Raw genomic sequence first — 23,049 nt, 5'->3', positions numbered from 1 at the left:
ACACACGCACATGCCAACAGTGAAACTGAAAATCTGACTATCAAAGATGAGCATGAATTGTCAGTCATGTATAGAATAGGCTTGCCATATGTTGAAAGACCTGCTCCACTATACCGAAGGCTGCTGAGTAGGTTGATGGGAAGGGGGAAGCTCTCTGGTAATAATCCGGGACTAGAGAGCCACATATAAACATAGCATCATTTGGTGAAGCAGAATAAAACATGAAAGACAAATATTTTCAAACTAGCTTTTGAGAAGTTCGGCTTTTATAGGTTTTTCTTGTTTATGTTCACTGCTGTTTAATCTTTAACTGCTTTTTATTGTAATGCTGCAATTGTTTGCATGGCTTTATCCTTTAATATATTAGTTTTAAATTTTATAAGATGTTTTGAAGCACTCTTTGAGGAGGAAGGGTAGAAATCTGTAACTCAGTGGAGAGGATACAAGACCGATCTCAGAATTATAAGTTACAGTATTGTGTATTATTTTATTTTACTTTATTTGTAGGCCTTGTAACGCCTAGGATAAAGCAGTTTTACATAACAGGAAAGGCAATTGCAGCCTAGATAAGGCCTGACACCTCTAGTCAAGTGATTCCTTAATTAAGAGAGGTGTCATCATTCTCCCTACACACTTTGAGATTTATCAAGGATTTGTGAAAAAACAAAAATAGTGGACAAAAAAGGCTGGAGTTTTGAGCAACTTACTTGATTTTGCTATTATTTCTCATTGGATTATACCCAGTGCTAGTCGGAGAAGACTTGATGAAGTTAATAGACTTATCTAACTTGTGTCCATTAATTTCAGATGGGCTTACTCTGAGTAGAAGTTAGTTGGCTACAACCCACTGTAATTAAAAGGTCAAGAAAAATGAATGTGGTAATCTAAGACCTGGATCACACTTGCCTGTACAGTGGTACCTTGGTTTAAGAACAGCTTAGTTTATGAACAACTTGGATTAAGAACGCTGCAAACCCGGAAGTAGGTGTTTTGGTTTGTGAACTTTGCCTTGGAATAAGAACATGTTTTGCTTCCTGTTGAATGTGTTCCATTTGTAAACTGAGTCCCCCACTTCTACGGGAAAGCATGCCTTGGTTTAAAAATGCTTTGGTTTAAGAATGGACTTCAGGAATGGATTAAGTTCATAAACCAAGGTACCACTAGTACCTCTAGTTGTGGACACGATCCGTTCCAGGGTACTGTCCGCACCCTGAAAAGTCCACAACTAGAGTGGCACTTCTGCGCAAGCGCGGGTTTGCCGCATTTGCAAGCCGAAAAGACACAACATGAACCTAACGCAACACGAGGTATGACTTTATTTGGACATCACACAAATCTGTTTGTTATTAAATTGTATACCACTCTTCATCCATAGATCTCAGGGCAGTTCACAACATAAAAATACAAGATCAAAAGACAAATACATAATAAAAACCAGAACAAAAGAAATCACACTAGTTTAGTGTGATAACAATGAGTGTATCCTCCTCCTGGGTTCACACAAACTCCCTCTTCTATTCCCTTGCAATGGGAGGATTTTGGAAGTTTTGGCTTCTTCTTTTTTAACCACAGTTTACTGTGTTGTCTGGGCCTGGAACTATGGTTAACCTTAACTATGGTTATTTCACAAAACCAGTTCCAGTAACTGGTTTGATTCTGGCTTTCTGAAATTAACCACAGTTTACTGATCTGGATGATATAACAAACCATGGTTCAACAAAACCAAAAACGTTCAGACTCCTCGTACTGGTTGCCTGGGAGGAAAAAAGGGCAAGGGAGAACATATGAGACTAGAAGGAGGCTAGGTTTGCTTTTGTCTTACTAAACCATAGTTTAGCATGATGCAGTCACTTAATAGTAACTCAGATTTGTGAATGAGCTACTAGATCTACCAACACCAACAGAATTCCTTTATTGTCAAGTTCCAGTGCAAATGCATTTCACACATGTACATGTAAGAGGCATTTTACGAGGCATTCCATGCATTAGTGTCTAGTAGCAATCCAGTGAGGGGGAGCCAAATGAGGCGCATGTACATGTAAACGAGGGTGCTTGCTTGCAAGAGTGGAAGGAAGCAGTGATGATCCCAGTCGCAAAAAAGGGTGTGGAGGAAAACGCCGGCACACTGGGGTGTTTTTTGTGTGTGTGTGTGTGTGTGTGCGCGCGCAAGATGTCTGTGTGGCCATGATCCAATCAAAACAAAGCATTTTAAAGCCTTACTGATATTAAAGGAGAGAGCTGAAGATATGCTTTAGGGTTTCACATTGAAATCCATGGGGCTTGCATGCTTGACTTTGGCTGGGTTCATCTTAGGACCACTATAGCCCTCTTCAGGTGTCCAAAGCGAATACACGAAGAAGGCAGCGAAAACGTACATATTCATGACTCCGTTCCCGGTGGGGACCTTCATGCTTTGAGAAGGGAAGGTTTGAAGGAGGCTTCAGCTGAACACTGTTGGGCACCCAGCAATATCCGGCTTCCCTGATTGTACAGAGACTTGTAGGTAGTACCTTGGGTTAAGTACTTGATTCGTTCCGGAGGTCCATAGTTAACCTGAAACTGTTCTTAACCTGAAGCACCACTTTAGCTAATGGGGTCTCCTGCTGCTGCCGCACCGCCGGAGCACGATTTCTGTTCTCAACCTGAAGCAAAGTTCTTAACCTTAAGCACTATTTCTGGGTTAGCGGAGTGTGTAACCTGAAGCATATGTAATCTGAGGTACCACTGTATATTCATCCCAATGTGCTGGGAATCGCCCTTCATACTGTCCCATTCAATGTGGGAGATTCAGGGCAATGGGGGTGTGGTGATGGCTGTGGCGCATGTTGCTTGAATGTGCAAACAGGACTTCATTGGCCAAGGACCATCTAAACATGGCAACTGCGTTTTGTGCAGGGTTTTGTTTTTTTTAAAGTATGTTATTATTTTTTGTAGTAGGTTCCTAATAATGCACTGCTGACCAAATGATAAATATAGTAGCAGTTACTCTTCTTTTCTACAAAGGAAGTTTGGCAGCCACAATAATGAGACCACTTCTAATAATGGAAATATTTAGATATAAAGATATAAATGGCTATCTAAATGTTTATTAATACATTAGAGAATGAGGAAAGAATGTAATCGTGGTGAGGGAATGGAGGATTAAGGGAATATAAAATGTCTTTGGTTTATGTTGGTGAACTTAAGTCGTCTAGACATAAATATCATTAGAAATGCAACCTAAGTCTAGCCATCCTAACAACAGTTACTATTTTGATTTAAATGCTATAAATCTTTCAAATCTGGTAAAAAAATTTCTCCTGAAGATTTTAGCATTGCATTTCCTTGGAGGATTTTACTAAAACGTTCCTGTGTGGATCCATGACTTTACACTGATTAGACACATTTCAGCATTCAAGGATAATGGACCATTAGCAAACAATAGTGCTAGGAAGCGGTAAGGGAACATGTTCATTTGCCAGAGGTATATTTAGGGAGTATTGGGTGCCGAGCCTCGGGGGCACCACAGGGGGTGCCACAACTATTTATAATGGAGCACGAGAATCGGGGGGGGGGGTTAATTTTTGGTGTTGCACAGAGTGCCACTGTAATTTGAGACCTCAAGTCCTGCCACCGTATTTGCCCAATGACAGCAGAATCCCCCTGATTTGGACTTGGCTGCAGTTTAGCCAGGTCCAACTATGGGCGGAACAGTTTTCATTAGTACAATAAGGTTCCTGAAGTACTCCCTAAATGGCATTATAATTTAAATGCACAACAACTTCGTTGGGTGGGCAAAACTCTAGCTCTTTTCCACTTCTTTCCCTCTCCCTCTCTATGTCAGCTCACCTCCTGGGATTGGCTGAAGGTTCAGGTCTACCCGTGTATGAGCAACTGCAGGTGATGCATACATCTCACCTGAACTGAGGAACTGGTTAATTTTTGTCACACTGCAGTGTGATGAAGAAATGCCAGAAAACTGGCTTTTATACACTGGACCAGCAAATGCTTTTTTATTATTAATGGGTGTTTCAGAAAAATTGCAAGGAAGCATGATGTGACAGAATTGTTTAGTTGCATTCTATCAACCCCCATAGTAGGAAAGCAAATTGGAGAGCAATTTTGACTGGAAAAACAGCTGACAGAAGAAGAGTTCAGGAAACACACACACACCCCAGCTCCCATCTGCTCAGTCATGCTCACAACCTTCTAAGGCTGCTTTTCATTAAAAAAAATGGAGACTAGTTACAGGCTTCTGTGCATAATGTCTGGTTTTGGTCTTCAGAAACTGGTTCAGTTTCAGGGCAACTGCAAGCCATAAACCAGTGCCCAAGCCATAAAAATTGTGCAACTCATGCTGTGGTAAATGAGCCTGATGTAGCTGATTGTTTATCAGGAGTTTGAACCTGGGAGGCGCCACTTTTTACAAAACATTCTTAAAATCAGTCTTCATGTTTTATGTAGAGTGTGGTTTGATATTTATTACAGTGGTACCTCGGGTTAAGAACTTAATTCATTCTGGAGGTCCATTCTTAACCTGATGGGGCCTCCCGCTGCTGCTGTGCCACCCCCATGCGATTTCTGTTCTCATCCTGAAGCAAAGTTCTTAACCCGAGGTACTATTTCTGGGTTAGCAGAGTCTGTAACCTGAAGCGTCTGTAACCTGAAGATTCTATTAGTTGTTGTTTTTGTTATTTTGAGATCATCACTGTACAAAGATGGAAATAGAGTTCTATTTAAAGTGACTGCTTCTAAGGACTTGGGCCAGAAAAAGATGTATAATACTTTTCAAGTTTTAAGTCATAGCATTTCTTCTAAATGTTGCTGCCCAGTCTCATTCCAGACATCAGAGAAAATAGTCTGGTGCCTCTATAGGGCAAGCTCACCTTTGTTTTCTGAATGATGCCGCCACCTTAACCTCAGCTGACTTTTTCCTCTATAGGATGCAATTTGCTCTTCCTGTCAGATTAATCCTTTTGGTATAAGCTGAACAGAAATACCAATCTACAGAGTTTCGGAAGCCCGAATAAATAGAAATGTCATGTGCAGGAAAAGGCTATTTCCAGCTCAGCTCTTGTTCTCGTTTTTTGTTTTTCTCAAGAGTAAACGAAACTCTTTGGGCTTTGCAGATATTTAAAGTCACAGATGAATGCCTTCTGAGCAGCCCATTTGACTCTCTCCCATAGAACAGTTCTGGATTAAATGGGCTGTGGATGGAAGTTTAAGCTGCTTAACGAAATTAGAAATATTCAAGCATCAGAAACATAAGTACCAATAGTTTTGTTGTGGGCATCTTGGTGCATTCTTTCATTATCTTGGCCTTAAAAGCCCTCCTCGGCCTCCATAACCCTGTAGAAGTGCCTACCCTTTGTGTAACACAGCACTTTTGCCACTCTTGTTTGTTATTCATCACTCCTTCCTACCTACCATTGCACTTTTATCTATGCAAAAATCTTCCATTCTCTTCCTTGAATTCCTCCTCATACCCCACAACTGCTGCTTAATATCCACTGGGAGCTAAAACTCTCAAGCATATAATTTTGTTTCTGTGGGGCAGTGGGGCAGCGTGTCTAGCTGTTAACCAGAAGGTTGGTGGTTCAAGCCCACCCAAGGATGACTGTAGACAGGATTCCAGCATCGCGGGGACCCTCAAGGTCCCTTCCAACTGATTCTACGGTCATTTTGTTTGCTTTTGGTGTCATACACTAGGAAAAGCATTGCATATGGCTGTTGCAACTGCTTCAATTCTGTTCTCATCCTCTTAATCTCTCCCATTTATTGGAAATGAGAGGTGAAAGCTAAGGTGAGCTTCAAGTATCTGTCAGGGTGCAGTAACTGTTTCCAGGTCTTAAATTCCTTTAAAAGCTAGGCCAGTTGCTACATACTTGACCTTTGACTCTTAAGGTGCACTGATTTTTGCACCAGCTCCTTTTCCTGGAATATATCATGAGAACAGTTTATAGTGTTGGTAACAAGCCTTGATTGGAAGTCTATGTTTGGTGCTCCACTCCAAAGTTTGATGTAGGCAAGCAGTTGTTTCACCTGTAGATTAATTGAGTGTCTTTGAGGGCATAATTGAGAACTTGCAAAATAAGAACCAGTATCTCCTGGTGATGGAGACACTGGAAATTACTAAGTGTTTGAAAAGATTGTCACTAAATCCTGGTGTGAATGGGATGGGACACTTGCTTCAGCTAAAGAGCTGTTGTACAAACTGAAAGGGTCCAGAGAACTAACAAACTTTGACTCGTTTTATGGTACATAGCATAGCTTTATTGCATACATCCAGTTGGGGGATCATGGAAGGCTTTGGAGAGACCTGCTTGGAATGCCTGCCAGAAAATTCCAGCCCTTATAGTATAGCTCATTTGGTAGAGCACCTTAGGGTTGTGTGTTCGAGCCCCATGTTGAATGAAAGATTCCAGCATTGCAGGGGTTGGACCAGATGCCCCTCATGGTTCCTTCCAACGCTACATGATTCTGTGAACACACCACCATCACTGCCTAACACTTGTAATTCATTCTTCTATGCAACTGATTTTTTATTACCATTGCTTTCTTGCGTGTAAAAATTGGTATTTTTGTATGGTTGTTTGTTGCAAGGTTTTTAACTGTCTTTTAAAAAAGAGAGAGCTCAATTTTCTTGTGATGTTCAGATTTATTGGCAGGGAGAGTTCCTGCCTCTTAATTGAAATGGTGCCTCCCATATCTGGTAGATTTGTGTTGCGGAGCTGGGGCTCAGTGGTGCAGTGGTAATTTTAAGTGCAGATAGCATACTGACAGTCCCCATAGCCATGTTCCCAAGGCGAGCTCATAGCCATGCTCAACAGAAGTGAACAAGAATGAAAGCAGCTGTGTGTGTGTGTGTGTGTGTGTGTGTGTGTGTGTGTATCTATATCAGGCTTCCTCAACCTCAGCCCTCCAGATGTTTTGAGACTACAGTTCCCATCATGCCTGACCACTGGTCCTGCTAGCTAGGGATCATGGGAATTGTAGGCCAAAAACATTTGGAGGGCCGAGGTTGAGGAAGCCTGATCTATATCTATATATAAACATATATACTTGCCACTCAAGAGAAGCACTGCAGCACATAGTATGATACCCAAATCATTAGGACAGGCTGTCTGTTGTAGAACAAACTGGCAAAAGTGTTAGGGTGTTGAAGCCTACCCCATGGTTGTTATGAGGGCAAAGAGGGTTGCTCCTCTCTCAGGTATATTGCTTTGGTGCTCTCAAAAATAAATGCCCTCGCGCCTTCTGTGGAAAAAGACCTGGGACTGTATTTTCCCTTGTTTCTTCTTCACAACACCACTGCTTGGGAGAGCTACATTTCAAGTGTTGAAGGAGAATTTGGCTCTTGAAGCAAGTTTGCAAGAGCTGCTGGGAAAGATTCCGTTTTCAAGTGGGCAGCTGGAACCCTCTGAGGCAGCAGATCTGCTAAATGGGTAAGCCACCCAAAATGGCAGGGTTACCAGCCAGCCTGTCTGCCCATCAGGTGGTTTGAGGCAGCTGCTCGAGAAACAAGAAGAAATGGTGGCTTCTGGGAAAATCTTGCTTCGGCTGATCTAAAAAAACTGTTGCAAAGCACATACCTTATGACCTCCCTTAAGACCACATTGCTCAGCTATCAAACTGTCAGGAGCTTATTTTAATATGAATTCAATTGTAGACCAAATCTATAATAATCATGTGCTCCCCCTTCTCCTTCTTTCTTTCCAACAGGAATATTTTTACCCGGGATATTTGGGTGAGTTGCAGTGATACCCTTTGCTTTGTACTATTTTGTTGTCACTTTCTAGACACAGTTAATATCAGTCCCAAAATGTGCCGTGTAACAGAGCACATCTCTTTATCATCTCACATCAAAAAGAGGCACATTTTATTTGCATACAGTTACAAAGAAATACAGTTATAATGACTGGCTATTATTCAGAGAATTGTGACCCTTCAAAATCTGACTATTACCCTATTAAATTTGTGTTGAACATGTAAACACTAGAATCTTGAGAAAACTATATTCTGTCTTGAGTAAATTCTTCAGATTCCCCCTCCCCCCAAACTAAATTAATCACAGGTCCTAATAGCACCATTGCGATATCTGCATTTCAAAGCAACAATATATTTTGACAAAATTAATAACATTCATAGCATTCGAATTGTGTTTTTTCTAATAAGGCAGTTGTAGTCTAAATAGAATAAACAAGCAAACATGCTGAGTAGAATACCAGGAAATCAGAAGTTAGTTAATATGCCAACTTGCTTAGTGATAATGTTTGTTTTTGTTCTTCAGGATGTATTAGGAGGTATGGGTCACCATATACAAGAAATCCAAATTTCCATACATGTGTGCATAGTAAGTATTTTTCATATTTCTATGTTACTAAAGGAATACAGTATTGTTGGTTGTTGGCTTAGGTGAAGAGCAAGTCGAGTCCGTGTGAATATTGTCCAATGCTCCTTATAATTCTTCCCATCAGACTTCCACTTTGTTCCATTGGATAAACTATTGCCTGTATTTGAATTTCATAATAAACTATGGTTATGGTGGGCAATGATATAGTGGAGAAGGAACATGGAGGAGAGAAGCTCTGGTACTTTGTCATTAGTGATGGCATCATCTGCTGGAGCAAGCTTCATCACTTGTGTAAGATCTGCCAGGATTAGACGACTGCTCTTCCCTGCATGTGATTCCTTTGTGAGGTAGGCTAGGATCAGCTGGCCCAGTGTTACCCAGTGAACAGAAATTTCTGCAGCATGCTAATCACTGCACCAACCGTTGTCAGCTCACTTTTCTATAACGCGGGTGGCACTGTGGTCTAAACCACTGAGCCTCTCTTGAGCTTGCTGATCGGAAGATCAGCGGTTCGAATCCCCACGACAGAGTGAGCTCCCATTGCTCTGTCCCAGCTCCTGCCAACCTAGCAGTTCGAAAGCATGCCAGTGCAAGTAGATAAATAGGTACCACTGTGGTGGGAAGGTAAACTGTGTTTCCATGCACTCTGGCACTCGTCACTGTGTTCCGTTGCACCAGTAGCGGCTTAGTCATGCTGGCCACATGACTCAGAAATCTGTCTGTGGACAAACGCTGGCTCCCTTGGCCTGAAGCGAGATGAGCGCCACAACCCCATAGTCACCTTTGACTGGACTTAACCATCCGGGGGTCCTTTACCTTTTTTTTACCTTTCTATAACAGTTGGGTATAAAACCATGTTTTGCTGCTTTGTAGTATATAGATAGAATGGATCAAGAGACCTACCTGCGTAGGTCTCTTTGGGGAGGTGACTATGGGGACTGTCAAGATAAGTTCATGCACTTCAAAATTCCACACTGTGCCATAGGTGACAGGAATAAGTCTAACCTCCCTCCAACCTCTCCAAAGAACCCCTCTCTCTGTCTCCTTCCCCCATTCTTCTGTGGTCCAAGTATGAGGAACTATTGGGAAACCTCTAAGTTCTGATTTTTCAGTTCAGCACAGTTTAGCATTGGACCTGAGGAGGACAACAAGCGGAAGTTCAATGGTGCAGCCAAGAGTGCTTGCACTATAGCAGAATTACCGGTATTTTGCTGAATGGAGTCCATAGTGATTCAAATATTATCTTACCTTGCAATGGTGCCTCATCTCCATCCAGTGTAATGCCATTGCAAGAAGGTCTTGGGGCTTAACAAACAAGAAGGGATTCGCCGACCTCCTTGCAATGGCATTACACTGGATGGAGTCGAGGCACCATTGCAAGGTAAATTGAGGGAGAGGCTTCTGATTGTTGGAGTGCTGCTGGGCCCTCCAGGATCACAGTGGAAGGCATCCAAGCAAAATAAGCAAAGCAAGATTTTTTTAAAAGTTAAATTGCCAAATTTCTGTGGATATTGAGAAGCCAGAACCAGCCTGTAGGGCACAGGTTTTCTATCCCTGATATATAGAATTGTAGCCTAAGTGTCTTATTACAATCTGGTCAAACAGGCCATGTAATCCTGTCAAACGTAGGGAGTCTTTCACTAAATGACATGCAGCCTACGCTTCACTTTATCTTTCAAGATCAGAGCCCATTAACATTGTGAAAGATTCACCTAAAAGTTAACAGATGTGGCTGTAACTTAATTTTGGGATTAATATGCAAAACCTCAGCAATTGCTGCCTACAAAACCTTTTTTATTCAATGCAGAATAACCCTTTTTGCAGTGATTTTAGAGCTGCTCTGCTATGAGTGCTCAGTCGTGTGCTTGTGCTACAAAGTTCCAGCTGCAGGTTTTTTTGTGGTCACCATTTAGTATCTGCAGCAGTGACAGCTCTTCCTCCATTCATTGCCACTGCCATCTACCACCATGGATTGGGCCCAGGGGGAGGGTGTAGATGAGTAATATGGCAGATGTAGAGCTGAGTTGACTTGGGCTGTTATGCCGACCTGAAACCAGACTATGCGTGGCCAGGTGGGCTTTTGGGCCTGAGAGGACAGTAAGAGGAGGTGATGAGAAGTGGTTAGCTTCTACATTTTAAAAAAATATCACAATCATATCATACCCCCTTGTTAGTGTTAGAAACTCACATATATAAGCTAGGTGCCAAATGGCTCCTTTAACCAGGGTTACAGTCGCCAAAACATAATGCCTAGTTGCCATTTTGGGGCCAGACAACTTGAAAGTCGTATTTTTCAATACAACTTTTTGGTTCCTGACAGTTTTCTACCGTTGTCCATCTTTACAGCCTGCAAATGTTTTTTGCTAGAGTGTTTTCCTTGTGACAGTGTAATGTGCTTAGGGGGACAGAGTGCCTGGCTCTAATTGAAGAGGTTGGCAAGCATTGTAAATATATACATCTTAATACTTCAGATGGGAAGGAAAAATAGAACACACTCGGTTCTATTTTTCTATTGTGATGAAAGAAATCAACAAATTATTTGTGTGCTAGGCAGATGGCATGGTGGGGGCTGTGCCATTTGCCTGACGCAATTGCTGCTTGTATTGAGCCAAAGGTGAACTGCTGCGGAAGCTCCGCTAGTGCCATCTTGGTAGTCAAGATAACCCCACAATTAACTGGTAGTAGTTGTAACCATGAGGTCATATATGCTTATATTCACTTTCTTTGATATGAGCTAATTGGCTTGCTTTGATGTTATCCTTATCTGTGGGCTTGGGGTGCTGGGCTCTGAGCCCAGAAAGGAGAGCTATCTGTAAGATGTGGCTCTTTGCCACCTATGCTCTCATCTGGCCAGGTGAAATGATGGGGAGTCCTGGCCAAAGTGGCACACACTGCTTTGTGTATAAAGAATGTTTGAACATTTGCTTGGGTGCGGGCAAGCAATCTCCTTGCTGCAGTATCCGTCCCGTGTTTGTAAAGGCTGGGAGACCTGGCAGGCTGATTTGCTGTAAGTCTACACCTTTCTCTTAATAAAGCACTAGAACGTGATCACTCTGATGTTTTTGACATCCTTCTTTGTTATCCCTGCATCCAAACACTCCCATGAGCCATCCTGCAGTTCAGTGCATTGCTGCATATTGGGATGGGGAACAATGAGGTGGCAGTGAGGTCAGTGCAGTGCAAATGGGCTGGCTAGAATGCTGGCATGTTTGCACTGCACTGACCTCACTGTTGCCTTGCTCCTCCCGCCTTTCCATTGTGATATACAACAGCAGCAGAGATCAGGAAAGCAACATGACCCCACCCCACTGTCCATTGCTGGTACTAGGGTCCAGTATTCTTTCATAGTATTTCAAGGTGTGGTTAGCACTAGGCCTGGGTGATATATTGGTATATTGATGTATATTGATATATTGCCCAGGACTGGTATGTCGGGGCAGACTGCAATGACAGCAGTATATCGCTGGTGAAACTGTCATCTCTCTTGAGTTCCTCTGCCTCCAGCGTACTGAGGAAGAAACAAACTAGTTGAGAGCTGGAGGCAGAGGGACTCGAGCAGCGGCGCTTTCACCAGCGATATGCCATCATATTCTTCTCTGGCGGAGGGAGAATCAAGCTGAATCAGCGAGGTGCTTGGCTACTGCTGCTTGGTCCATCTTCGGGGAGTGGGGGGCAAGCGGGCAAGGTAGCTCGCCCGCTCCCCATGCCAGCGAAGGCAGAGGGAGCTTGGCCAAGGAGTCCCAAGGTCCTTGCTGCTCCACCACAAGTGGCAGGGGGCTCAGGGCTGGCTCCATTGGAGGCAGGAGCTCTCCTGCCCTGCAGCGGAGCCTGGCCATGGGGCGTCAGGGCTTGCTCAGCTGGGGCCAGGAGCCTTTCCACCCCCTGGTTGAGCAGCAGGCTGGGGCCAGCCGTATTGGCCACAGCCTATGAGGCGCTGGAGTGAAACCACCTCAGCTCCCACGATGGCTGGGGCCAATGCAGCTTTTGGCTGGCGATACACTGTGATGTTGAAAACCCAACATTGGCCAGCCCTAGTTAGCACTACCAGAAGTTTCTTGCGTGTGTGTACTAAGGGCATTAAACACATTGTTGGAGAGGCTGGATAATGAGAGTGAGCTGCACCTTCACCGTTGAAAGTAAGAGTGAAGCAGTGAAACCAAAGATATCCAAAGCATTGTGGAAAGAAATCCTTTGGAAGGTGAGAGAAAGGTGAGATGATTGGATATGGAAGGCCTGTAGCATGCTAACTTTTTGACTAGCTATGTGCAGTGTTAGAAACTGAGATATGACAGCTAGGCACCTTAAACCTAGTTTTGGGGTGCAGCAACGGATTGTCCAGGCGCGGAGGTTTTTGTAACAAGAATACGAAGCTGAAAATGAATGAACTTCAGCGAAAATATTATGTTCGTTTACCACATGGTCTAGTCCTTTCCCTGCCCACCCCCCTAATATTCTTCAGAGGGTCTCTTCTACAGTCTTCAGAAAGTAGCTGGAAGTGGGGAGGCAGAAAAAGATCCTCCTTCCTTCCACTCTGGAGTTTTAATCTGAAATCTTAAGTGCAGTACTGTACCCAGAGCTCAGAAATCCCTGATGCAAAATGCACCTAGAACAATGGGAGTTTCAAACACTGCCCATGTGCAAAAAATGTCTCTGTTCAGAGGACAACAACAGGGGCATATATTGTTTGGAAGTGAGGCTAAGAATGGGAGTGGTGACCGAGAAATGGAAAGCATGGTTTAAAGAATGCCATCTGCTGAGCGAGAGGGAAGAAGAATAGAACAGTTGCAGTGTTTTTCCTGTGTGTGAAAAATGCTTCACATAACATTTATCTTAACAACAACCTGTAAAGCTGGGTATGTAAAGCTATGAGCTCGCTAGGTTGCCTAAGGCAATCTGTTGTCTCTCAGATCCTGGCAGGGAACCTCTTACTTAGAAATGCTTATGCTGTGCCTGAGAGATAGCAAGCCTGCCTAAGGCAACATATTGAGTTCACAGGGTACAAACAAGAAACCTCGCAGCATGCATTCTTGGCTAACAGATTTATACAAGGAAAAGAGACAGACTGAGGACTGGCGTGGACATCATAGTAAAAGGATGATTAGAATCCCTTGTCCTTTGCTCCTATTGTTCTTAGCATTGGCATAGCTGACACACAGATCTCACCCATGGTAAGATTTATGCCTGAAATGAATTATGGGAGGTGGTAGGCATGATAATTAGTCAAGAGGAAAAGTTAGGGTTCCTTGCTATGCCTGTGCCATAGAGATACATAGAAGATAGAATAGTATAGAACTCCTGGCTTTCTGATTTATGTGGGATACTTACTTTAAGAGGAGAGTAAAGTGCAACTGAACAGGAAACAACATAATACTCTTCAAATGAGTACTGACTTGGCAAAGTGGAGGTGGCAGCTTAGCTTGGTTTAATTTTACTGCAGCCAAAGGATTTTTGTGTGCGTCTGTGGGATCTGTTTTGCTGCATTGGCTGTTTTCAATATGACTTTGTGAATATCTCAAATGGTTTAGACAAGTAAGCACTATTAGCAACATTTCACCTGAAATATTTGAATACCATGTTACGTCACTGCTCTGCTGTCTTGTCTGCATCTTGATGATACAGGTATTTGCTGCATTACAGTGCAGACCTGTGGCTGCAGAGTTGCATTCCACTGATTAGAGAGACTGTGATTATTCACAAAGGCTTCATTAGAGAAAGCTCAAATGTGCGGTTTGGGAGTGCTCCTGTATCCTGCCTCCAACTATATCTTTCTTCAAGGTCTTGCTTACTATTACATACTTGGAAGACTTTGTGGTGGGGATTGTCTTTGCCTTTCAGTAAGGCTTCTTTTGTTTTAGTGTTTAACAGTCTTATTGTAGAGACGTTTTCAAACAGTACAGTTTATGGCTTTCAAGATTTTAGCGAATATTATAGGTATGCTTCCCTTTGGCAGAGGATAGTCACATGCCACTCCTTAAGAATTAAGAGTTCTTTCCTCCCTTTCTTACAAGAGAACATTCTGCTGCAATTCAAGATAAGTTACTATCTCCAGATGAAGAATTCCTGAAGCACTGTCTTGTTAGGCTTAGTAATTATATAATTAATATATAATTATTATTAATAAATTGTATACCATTTCTGCAGTTAATGTTTTTTCTTCCAGAATGATTACTTCAAGTCAGAATGGGCAAAGTAAATGGTTCCCACATTTTTTCTTTAAAGAGTGAGCTCTCCAAGACAATAATTCATTTAGCTTGGCAAGTGTATTAACTTTTCTGTAATTGAGCAAATTGCCAAGAACAGTGGTTTTCAACCAGTGTGCCGTGGCACTCTGGGGTGCCTTGAAAGATGGTTATGGGTGCCATGGGCTACTCTCTTCCCCTCTTTTCTTCCCTCCTTCCTCTGATGCCCTCTTGCGTCTCTGCCTCCTAAAGGCTTGCACAGTTGTTTGTTGCAACTGCCCTTGCCGCAAGCTTCCCAAGCGAATGGTGCCTCTGGGACTAGCCAGGGGGTGCTGGTTGCTAGGAGCTGAGGTGGTCTTGGGAGTAAGCAAGCAAGTGGTTGAGGGAGCCAAACCAGCTAGTCTGCCAACCCTTGCTTTTGGGAATGGACAGACAAGTAGGAGGTCACGCAGGCAGGCACTGTGCGGGTCTTTCTTGTGCTTGCTGTGTGCAATGCCTGCCAGGGAGCTGAGTGCCCAGTCCTGAAAGGGAGCCTTTCCACTATGCAGGCCCAGCAGTGCCCACTGCTGCCTCCCAAAGTAAGGTACTAGCCTCATATTCACCTCTGGCCACTTTCCGCTGGGCCACTAAGGCTGGGGGCATCTTCTTCCCAGCCCCTGTAAGGCAGTGTAAGGTGGCTGCCCAGAGGACTCCCAAGGAGAGGGGAGAGGAGGCTGAGGAAACCCTCCACAAGGGAGGGTGTTTGAAAAAGGGTGAGAGGCTGCCAGCTCTGCAGGCAAGGGATGACATAACTGGGCTCCTGAGCCCCACAGGGGTGTTACAGAAAGTATGCAGTTGGTCAAATGAACCGCGGACTCCAAAAGGTTGAAAACCTCTGGCCTAAAAAACAGTGTCTTGTGGCAATGCAGTGCTGCCATCTTTCTTTACAAAACAATGCTAGTAACTGCCTCCTTTCTCCATCAGTTTTTGTTTATAGAGGCAAACAGTGCATTTGCCACCTCCAGAATTTGTTTGAATGGTAATAGCAATATTGTCTTAAATAATTTGATTCCAGGGTAAAAGTTTTATGTGGTGTGTTTTCAACCCTTCCCTCCACCCCCAGATTTGCCAAATCAGTGTTTGCCTAGTCCGTGTCATAAAGACGGTACGAAAACATGTGACGACTTGAAAGGCGGATTCCTTTGCCGCTGCAGACCAGGCTGGCAAGGAGAAAGATGCAATGAAGGTAAGTCTTGTTTTGTGCTGCTTGTGACTGTGTGTTCACGATGAGGATAATGAGATGGGGAATGGTTGCAGCTCAGTGCAGATGCTTTGCATGCAAACCTTCCCAGGGTCAGTACTACTACTACTACTACTAATTTATTTATTTATATGCTACCCACCTGACTGGGTTGCCCCAGCCACTCTGGGTGGCTTTCAGCAAATTTAAACATCAAACATACTAAAACATCAGACATTTAAAGTTTCCCTAAACAGGGCTGCCTTCAGATGTCTTCTAAAAGTCAGGTGCAGTTGTTAATTTCCTTGGCATCTGGTGGGAGGGCGTTCCACAGAGTGGGCGCCACTACCAAGAAGGCCCTTTGCCTGGTTCCCTGTAACCTCACTTCTCGCAATGAGGGAACTGCAAGAAGACCCTCAGAGCTGAATCTCAGTGTCCAGGCTGAACGATGAGGGTTGAAATGCTCCTTCAGCTATACTGGGCCAAAGCTGTTTAGGGCTTTAAAGGTCAGCACCTACACTTTGAATCATGCTTCGAAATGTGCTAGCATCTGTAGGTAGTGGTGGAAAAGACTCCACTCTGAAATCCTTGAGAGTTGCTGCCAGTTGGTGTAAATCAGGGGTAGTGAATCCATCTCCCATGTGACAGATGCAGTCCCCGTGGCTTCTCCTTACCTTGCACAGAAATTGGGCTTGAAAACAACCTTTCATGGACACCAAAAGGAGGCTTTTTTCTATGGTGCAGGGTGAGTTTTGGAGATGAGTGTCTACAGCTGGGGTGGGATAAGTTTACCCTCCCCTCTCATGCACTCCAACTTTTCTGCTGAAAAACCCCCTTTCCCACATGACAGTGAAGTTTGAAAACAGCCATCTACTGTGTTTGCAGCACCGAAGTGAATACAGCCAATATTTATTCTTTCTTATTTCCAGATATTAATGAATGTGCCGAGCAAAATGGTGGCTGTAGACATATCTGTTACAACACGCTTGGCAGCTATCGCTGTGCTTGTAATAATGGGTTTGAACTCATGGATGACAATAAAAGTTGCAAAGGTAAGATGTGAGTACAGAGTAAAGCTTAAACCACTTACACGAACTTCTTCATGCATGTTGGTTCATTCACTCCTTTGCTGATTTAAAGCAAACTGATAGTTTGCTGATTCAGAAGAAATGCCAAACTAGGATTTGCATCAAACCAGGAAAGGAGGAATGCCAGGAGCAAGGAAGCAAGTAGAAGAGGAGGAAACATGTGTTACGTCTGAACTGCCCCAATGATTTAAGCTCCCTTTTGTGGGAATTGAACATTTAGCAGAGTTTTGCAGAAGACAGCCCTGGGTTGTTTGACGCTTTAATTTGTTCCCTCCTGTAAAAACTACACAAGACCCTTAAATTTTACTTAGTGTAGTTGCAGATACAGATTAAATATACTGTGCAGGTGGATATTTCTTAAATTCCTAATACAGGGTGCATAAACTGTTACAGACTATTCTACTCCGAGGCAGAAAGCAGCACAACATATCATAGCTGCTGTAACAGTTAAAGACTGTTCAAGTAACTGCCATAACTGAACCAACTGCCATAACTGCCACAGAGCGTATGACATCACAGAGTTCTACAGCTCTTACAATTAATCCTTTACATGTGATGTGCATTTTGGATGCTAACATCCCACACCCTTATGTACTATGGGGCTATTATTATTTCATTTTGTTGTTAGTCATGATTCCAGTGCTTTTCCAGAAGCCTACTGCACAAACACCATTGGAATGAGTGAAAGCTCGCTAACATCAACGTTATATGACGATTGCTCCCGAGAGGCACAGCCGTGTTGGCCTGTTGTAGTAAAAATAGGGAGAGTGGGGGAAGGTGATGACATAAGACAGGGGAGGGGATATATTGATTGAAAATGTATTGTATTGTAACTGTATTCTAACTTTTGAATATTTTTTTAAAGACAATTTTATTCTGCACAAGCTGTTCAAGTGAACTCTTTTGCATCTGATAAAATGGGTTCTAATCCATGAAAGACAAATCAACAATACATTTACCAGTCTTGGTGCGACACAGGACACTCCGTTCTCTTTATTAGCATGTTGCCACTGACGGCTAAATTGAACAGTTGCTAATACTTCTTAGTTTCTTACAACTATGACTTAAGATTCCAGTACGAAAAGCCAAGTGTGCATGTCTAGGCATGTCTGTAGTTATACCACAGAACTGTCCAGCACCATAGCAAAGTGGTGATTCACAAAGGATTTGCATGTTAGGTTGTGCCAGTGTGCCCCAGCTAACCAGCCTACTTTGACTCTGAAAAATAGTACCTTGTGAAGTGTGGATTTTTAAAGTTTTTCTATATATTGCATTGCATTAGCTCATGAAATAGAGTTGGGTTTGGAAATGTATGAATATTTCAACAGTATTTGGTGAGAATCTTCCTTAGACTTATTCAAGAAATAGTGAACAGTGGCTAAGTAGCTGTAAGACTGGGGGTTTCTTTCCTGCCTGTCTTTTTAGTAAACTATGTAAGACTTCTGTCTTTTCAACAGAGTAATGCTGTTGTAGTCTGCATACGGGAAAAACCCTGCCCCGTACCCATTCTCTTTTGGCAGCCTTTCTAACCTGGTGCCTATCAGATAGATAAGCACACACATGCACACATATATCTACAATTCCCATCAACCCTTACTCTTGGACATGGTGGCTCAAGCTACTGGGATTTGTAGCCCAAAATATCTGGAGGTACTAGGTTGGGGAAGGTTGTCCTATAGCGTAAGTTTCACTTGGTGCCTTCTAGTTGTTCCCAAACTACAACTCCCACCATCCCTGGCCATTGACCACGCTAGCTGGGGCTCTGCAGTTCCAGGATCAGCTCTATTAAACACACATTTTAAAATCCAGACCAAGAGAGTGGAAAGGGGGTGCAGGTGACATCATTTTTCACACCCTGCTTTGCAAACAAAGGTCATATATGCTTCATGTTCTCGTTCACATTAGTATGCAATAGCGAATTTGGATATGAATCTGCTCAAGATCTGTGCGCATGATTCCATCAATAGAATCACATGCAGAAGCATCCTCCCGTGTGTGTGTGTGTGTGTGTGTGTGTGTGTGTGTGTGTGTGTGTTACTGGATTGAAAAGGCTTTGAAAATATGTTTTCATTTTTTCCTCAGCAAAACAAACAGTTTGTCATTTCCTAATTCTGTGATCCTTTTTGTCCCACAAATTCTGACCTTACTTTATATTGCTGTCACATTTTTCCTGTGATTTTTTTCCGATGTTTCCTCTCTCAATAATGTGGTAGCATTTTACCCAAGGTGCTATACGGCTTACAAAACAGCAGCTTCTGGTTTCTGGGAAGACTGAAGTCATTTCCTACTTCTATTATTTAGTTGTAACAATGGAATGAGAATTGACTCTGGACCAAGATGGAACTTGGGAACGATAGGCATTGAAAGAATGTTGACATTCTGATTATTGCTGTTGATTTTTGTTCCTTTTCAGATATAGATGAATGCACAGTATCACCAGGTATCTGTGGAGAAGCTCAGTGTAAAAACGTGATCAGCTCTTATTCATGTGTCTGTGATGATGGCTATGTTTATGATGATGTCAGAAAGGTTTGTGAAGGTTAGTAGATGGAATTAATTCCACAAAGATAATTCTGAGGCTTGATAGATTGCTGTTGTAAAGCCCGCCCCCCCGCCTCAATAGTTATTTTTAAGTCTTTAGGGCAGTGATTCCCAAATTCCTCCCTCACCCTTGACCGCTTGAAAATTTCTGGTGGTCTTGTTGAACCTTTTAAAGATTTTTTGCGCTTTGTAGCAATTATAATGTGGGGCGCAAGATGTGGTATGATTTTAATTCTCTTTGTATTGCTTCTTTTATTTCATATGTTGCATTTTTATATTACAGTTTGCATTCCAAAGAATTCAAACTAATATAATAAAATGCAATATAAGAAATAAAAGACAATTGAAATACAGTTTAAAATCCATGTGAATATGTAATGTGGACAGTGCTGTGTACCACCTGTATGAATCCGTGGTCCGTGAACTACAGTTTGGGAACCCTTGTTCTAGAGAGCTGCTATCTTTTGAATATTTTTTAGCATCATCAAAAAAATTGGCCTCATTTGTTTACTTGAATTAAGCATGCATGAGACATTGTGGCCATGGTCTTTTCTTTGGATAGCGACCATTCAGCACTGATAATGCTGCAAACAGGTTGCCTCATAATACCCCTAAAGATGCAGTATTCTGAGTCTTCCCCTTGCAGAATGCCAATACATAACCAACAATGAGTCTTGGAAGTTTCCCCTGGTGGACAAAATTAACAACCAATTTTAGCCCAAAAAATTTTCAGCAATCTCAGTGGAACACCTTCCACTAGGGTGGAACTAGGGTGACTAGGGAGAACTTGGTATTATGAAGCAATCCCTTTTGCATAATGTCATAAACATACTACGCAATTTCAGAGATCAGTAGATAGACATGGAACAGGACAAACTGAATCATATTAGCATCCTGGCCATGCTTTCTATGCTTTCACTAACCCATTTTTAGCCCTGATCTTGGAGTGTGGCTTTCATTCCTGGATCTCAAAATTAGTATCCCCAGTCTCGCCTCTGATTTATGATTCATCCACAATTTTACAATACAGGCAGGACCCAACCAAATGATTCATTGGAGAAGTGTGAGATTATATAGAATTAGGGACTTTTATGACAATGGCATACCCCTAACAGGTGAACAACTGTCAACAAAATTGGGGAAGAAGAGGGAGTGTTGGCTTTATAGGCACCAGATCACCCACTTTGTCACCGCCCCAAATTGTCCTTTCGCAATCCACCAGACCCTTGACTCCATTCAGATATGTAATACTCATTGCAACTCCAGAGTCCCCCCAAAGTGCTGTCTGTCATATATGAAATTATTGATGATATTAAAGCAGAACACCTTGAGTGCCCTATGTTCCCCTCCACCTGCCCCAGAGGGAATAAGACATGCTAGATATTACTTTTGGACAACAGTTGTTATTGTTGTTTTTAAGCCTAGCATATTAAAAAGGAATGTAAGAATCTGCGTCTCTGCTTTCTCCATTGTTGCTGGAGTATAGATGTGGACGAGTGTGAACAGAAATATTGTGAGCAAGCATGCGTCAATTTGCCAGGAAGTTACAGCTGCCACTGCAATGGAAGAGGTGGAGTAAAACTTTCCAAGAACATGAACACCTGTGAGGTAGCTTTCTTACTTCTGTTCAACGAGATAAGAATGAAAGAATGCAGTCCCAAAGCTTTGAAACAACTCTTTACAAAGGGGAATAGTCCAACTGGCTCAGACTCCCTAAGACTGGAGGCAAACCCATTAAAAGACCAGCATAACTTCAATAACAGTGTGTGCCTACAGTGGATTTCAGTTCCAGGAATGTAATTAACTTGGTATTTGTTGCCTGCTTTCTCCTCCCTCCCCTTAGTTCTCAAAAGGAAATATTAAATAGGAACATAGGAAGCTGCCTTTTTTCAGGGCATGCTGTTTGTTTATCTAGCTTATAATTGTCTATTCTGCTTGAGAGCAGCTCTCCAGGGTTTTCACCGGACATGCCAGGGTTTGAACCTGGGACCATCTGCTTGTGCCCGCTCACTGAGCTGCATCATAATCAACTTATTCTTCTTTAGCTGTGTCTAAACATACATTTCGATGCCCAAACTCAGTGTGGAAGTAGGTGACCGCTTAATCTGCAGTTGCTAACTGGAATGAGGAGGGATTGTTGGGAGTGGACTCAGCTATACAGTTGCAGATAAAACGTTTTAGGTGTGTTGTAAAGTGTGATATACAAATGTTACACTAGATAGCAATGGTGAACTATGGCAAATTCAATATATTTTTCAAAATGTTTTTTTTTAAAAAAGTATTTTCACAGCGTTTTTTATATGTGTGTAGATTCCACCTGTGTGACTGTGGTCCCCTGGTTACTATTGGACAGTTGCAGTGGCATTGAATTATCAGTGTTTTGAAGATAAAAGAAATCAAAGAAAATCACTGTTTATAAACCTTGTCTTAAAGTTTTATGTCTGTATATGTGTGATTTGCTTTTCTTCCTGTAGGACATTTTGCCCTGTGTATCTTTCGCTACTGCAAAAAGCGTTAAATCCCTCTATCTTGGAAGAATGTTTAGTGGCACACCTGTTATCAGACTACGTTTTAAAAGAAAACAACCAACGCGGTGAGAATCCATTTTTAATTAAAGAGAAAAGGTCTTTTCTAAACACATGCTAAACTGAGGGATATGTATGGGTTAAAACAGATTATCTTTCTATGATCAATAACTTGCTGTCACTATTGTAGACTGAATTCTAGAAAAGTATTTGTGGCTACAGACAGTACAGTGGTACCTCTGGTTGCGAACAGGATCCGTTCCAGAGCCCCGTTTGCAACATGAGCAGAACGCAACATGTGTGTGTGTGGGTTGCGATTTGCCGCTTCTGCGCATGTGTGTGACGTCGTTTTGCGCGTCTGTGCATGCGTGAGCGGCAAAGCCCGGAAGTAACCCTTTCTGGTAGTTCCGGGTCATCGCAGGATGCAAATTCAAAGCAAACGTAACATGAGGTATGACTGTATGGTCTTTTGTAGGCAGCAGTCATGACACTTGCAGTCCCATGTCACAATAACATAGTGTTCATAAGCAGACATGGGGAGCCTGTGGCTTCTCAGATATTTCTGGACTAAAGATTCCACATACCTGACTATCGGCCATACTGCATAAGATTGATGGGAGTTGGAGTCCAGTAATACCTGGAGGACAACAGATTTCCCTATCCCTGTCTTTAAGGTACTACAGGATTCTGCAGTCATGTTTGTCACCTAAGTGGACAAACCCCTACCATTTCTTGGCATGCCTTTGGATGATGTCTGCACCCTTGTATGTGTGTGTTCACTTACAAATGGCAGCTGTCATTGACAATGTGTTTATATATCCTTTATAGTCAGTACCTGCATCTCTGAAATGAATCACTTAGATGGAAAGCACACTATGTTTCCTGCTTCCTGAAACACTGCATAAATAACTGATTTTTATTTCTTGTATCCTTGTGGCCAGACTTGTGGCTGAATTCGACTTTAGAACCTTTGATCCTGAAGGCATCCTTTTCTTTGCTGGAGGCCATCGAGACAGTACGTGGATCGTCTTGGCTTTGCGCAATGGACGGCTAGAGTTGCAGCTGAAGTACAATGGAATAGGCCGTGTGACCAGCAGTGGACCAATGATCAACCATGGAATGTGGCAGACAGTGGGTATAGTACAGGCTGCTGTTCTCATGCCTT

The 23,049-nt window shown here is 42.7% G+C and overlaps 1 protein-coding gene and 1 long non-coding RNA gene across 3 annotated transcripts in view; one reads left to right on the top strand and one right to left on the bottom strand.

Annotated features, from left to right (window-relative positions):
- Nucleotides 1-23,049, top strand: part of GAS6 (growth arrest specific 6) — a 45,707-nt gene that overhangs the window by 9,809 nt on the left and 12,849 nt on the right. Inside the window, exons 3-10 of one of the 2 annotated variants that reach the window (XM_081907387.1) lie at nt 7,702-7,726; nt 8,270-8,332; nt 15,614-15,736; nt 16,660-16,782; nt 19,232-19,357; nt 20,846-20,967; nt 21,834-21,952; nt 22,826-23,015. In XM_081907387.1, the coding sequence (XP_081763513.1) occupies nt 7,702-7,726; nt 8,270-8,332; nt 15,614-15,736; nt 16,660-16,782; nt 19,232-19,357; nt 20,846-20,967; nt 21,834-21,952; nt 22,826-23,015 (891 nt within the window). Of the gene's footprint in view, nt 1-7,701; nt 7,727-8,269; nt 8,333-15,613; nt 15,737-16,659; nt 16,783-17,380; nt 17,596-19,231; nt 19,358-20,845; nt 20,968-21,833; nt 21,953-22,825; nt 23,016-23,049 lie in introns of those variants that run through there. The other variant, XM_081907388.1, reaches the window with a different exon arrangement.
- Nucleotides 18,073-18,574, bottom strand: LOC309367871. Its single transcript, XR_014167405.1, has 2 exons — nt 18,301-18,574; nt 18,073-18,260 (listed from the first exon to the last, which is right to left on the bottom strand). It is a non-coding gene; the product is annotated as an uncharacterized lncRNA (long non-coding RNA).

Source organism: Podarcis melisellensis, assembly GCF_964234715.1.
Source record: "Podarcis melisellensis genome assembly, chromosome: 4".
In the NCBI taxonomy this organism is placed as follows: domain Eukaryota; kingdom Metazoa; phylum Chordata; class Lepidosauria; order Squamata; family Lacertidae; genus Podarcis; species Podarcis melisellensis.
Note: the sequence above shows the minus strand (reverse complement) of the source record. Positions and strands in the feature narration are given on the sequence as shown.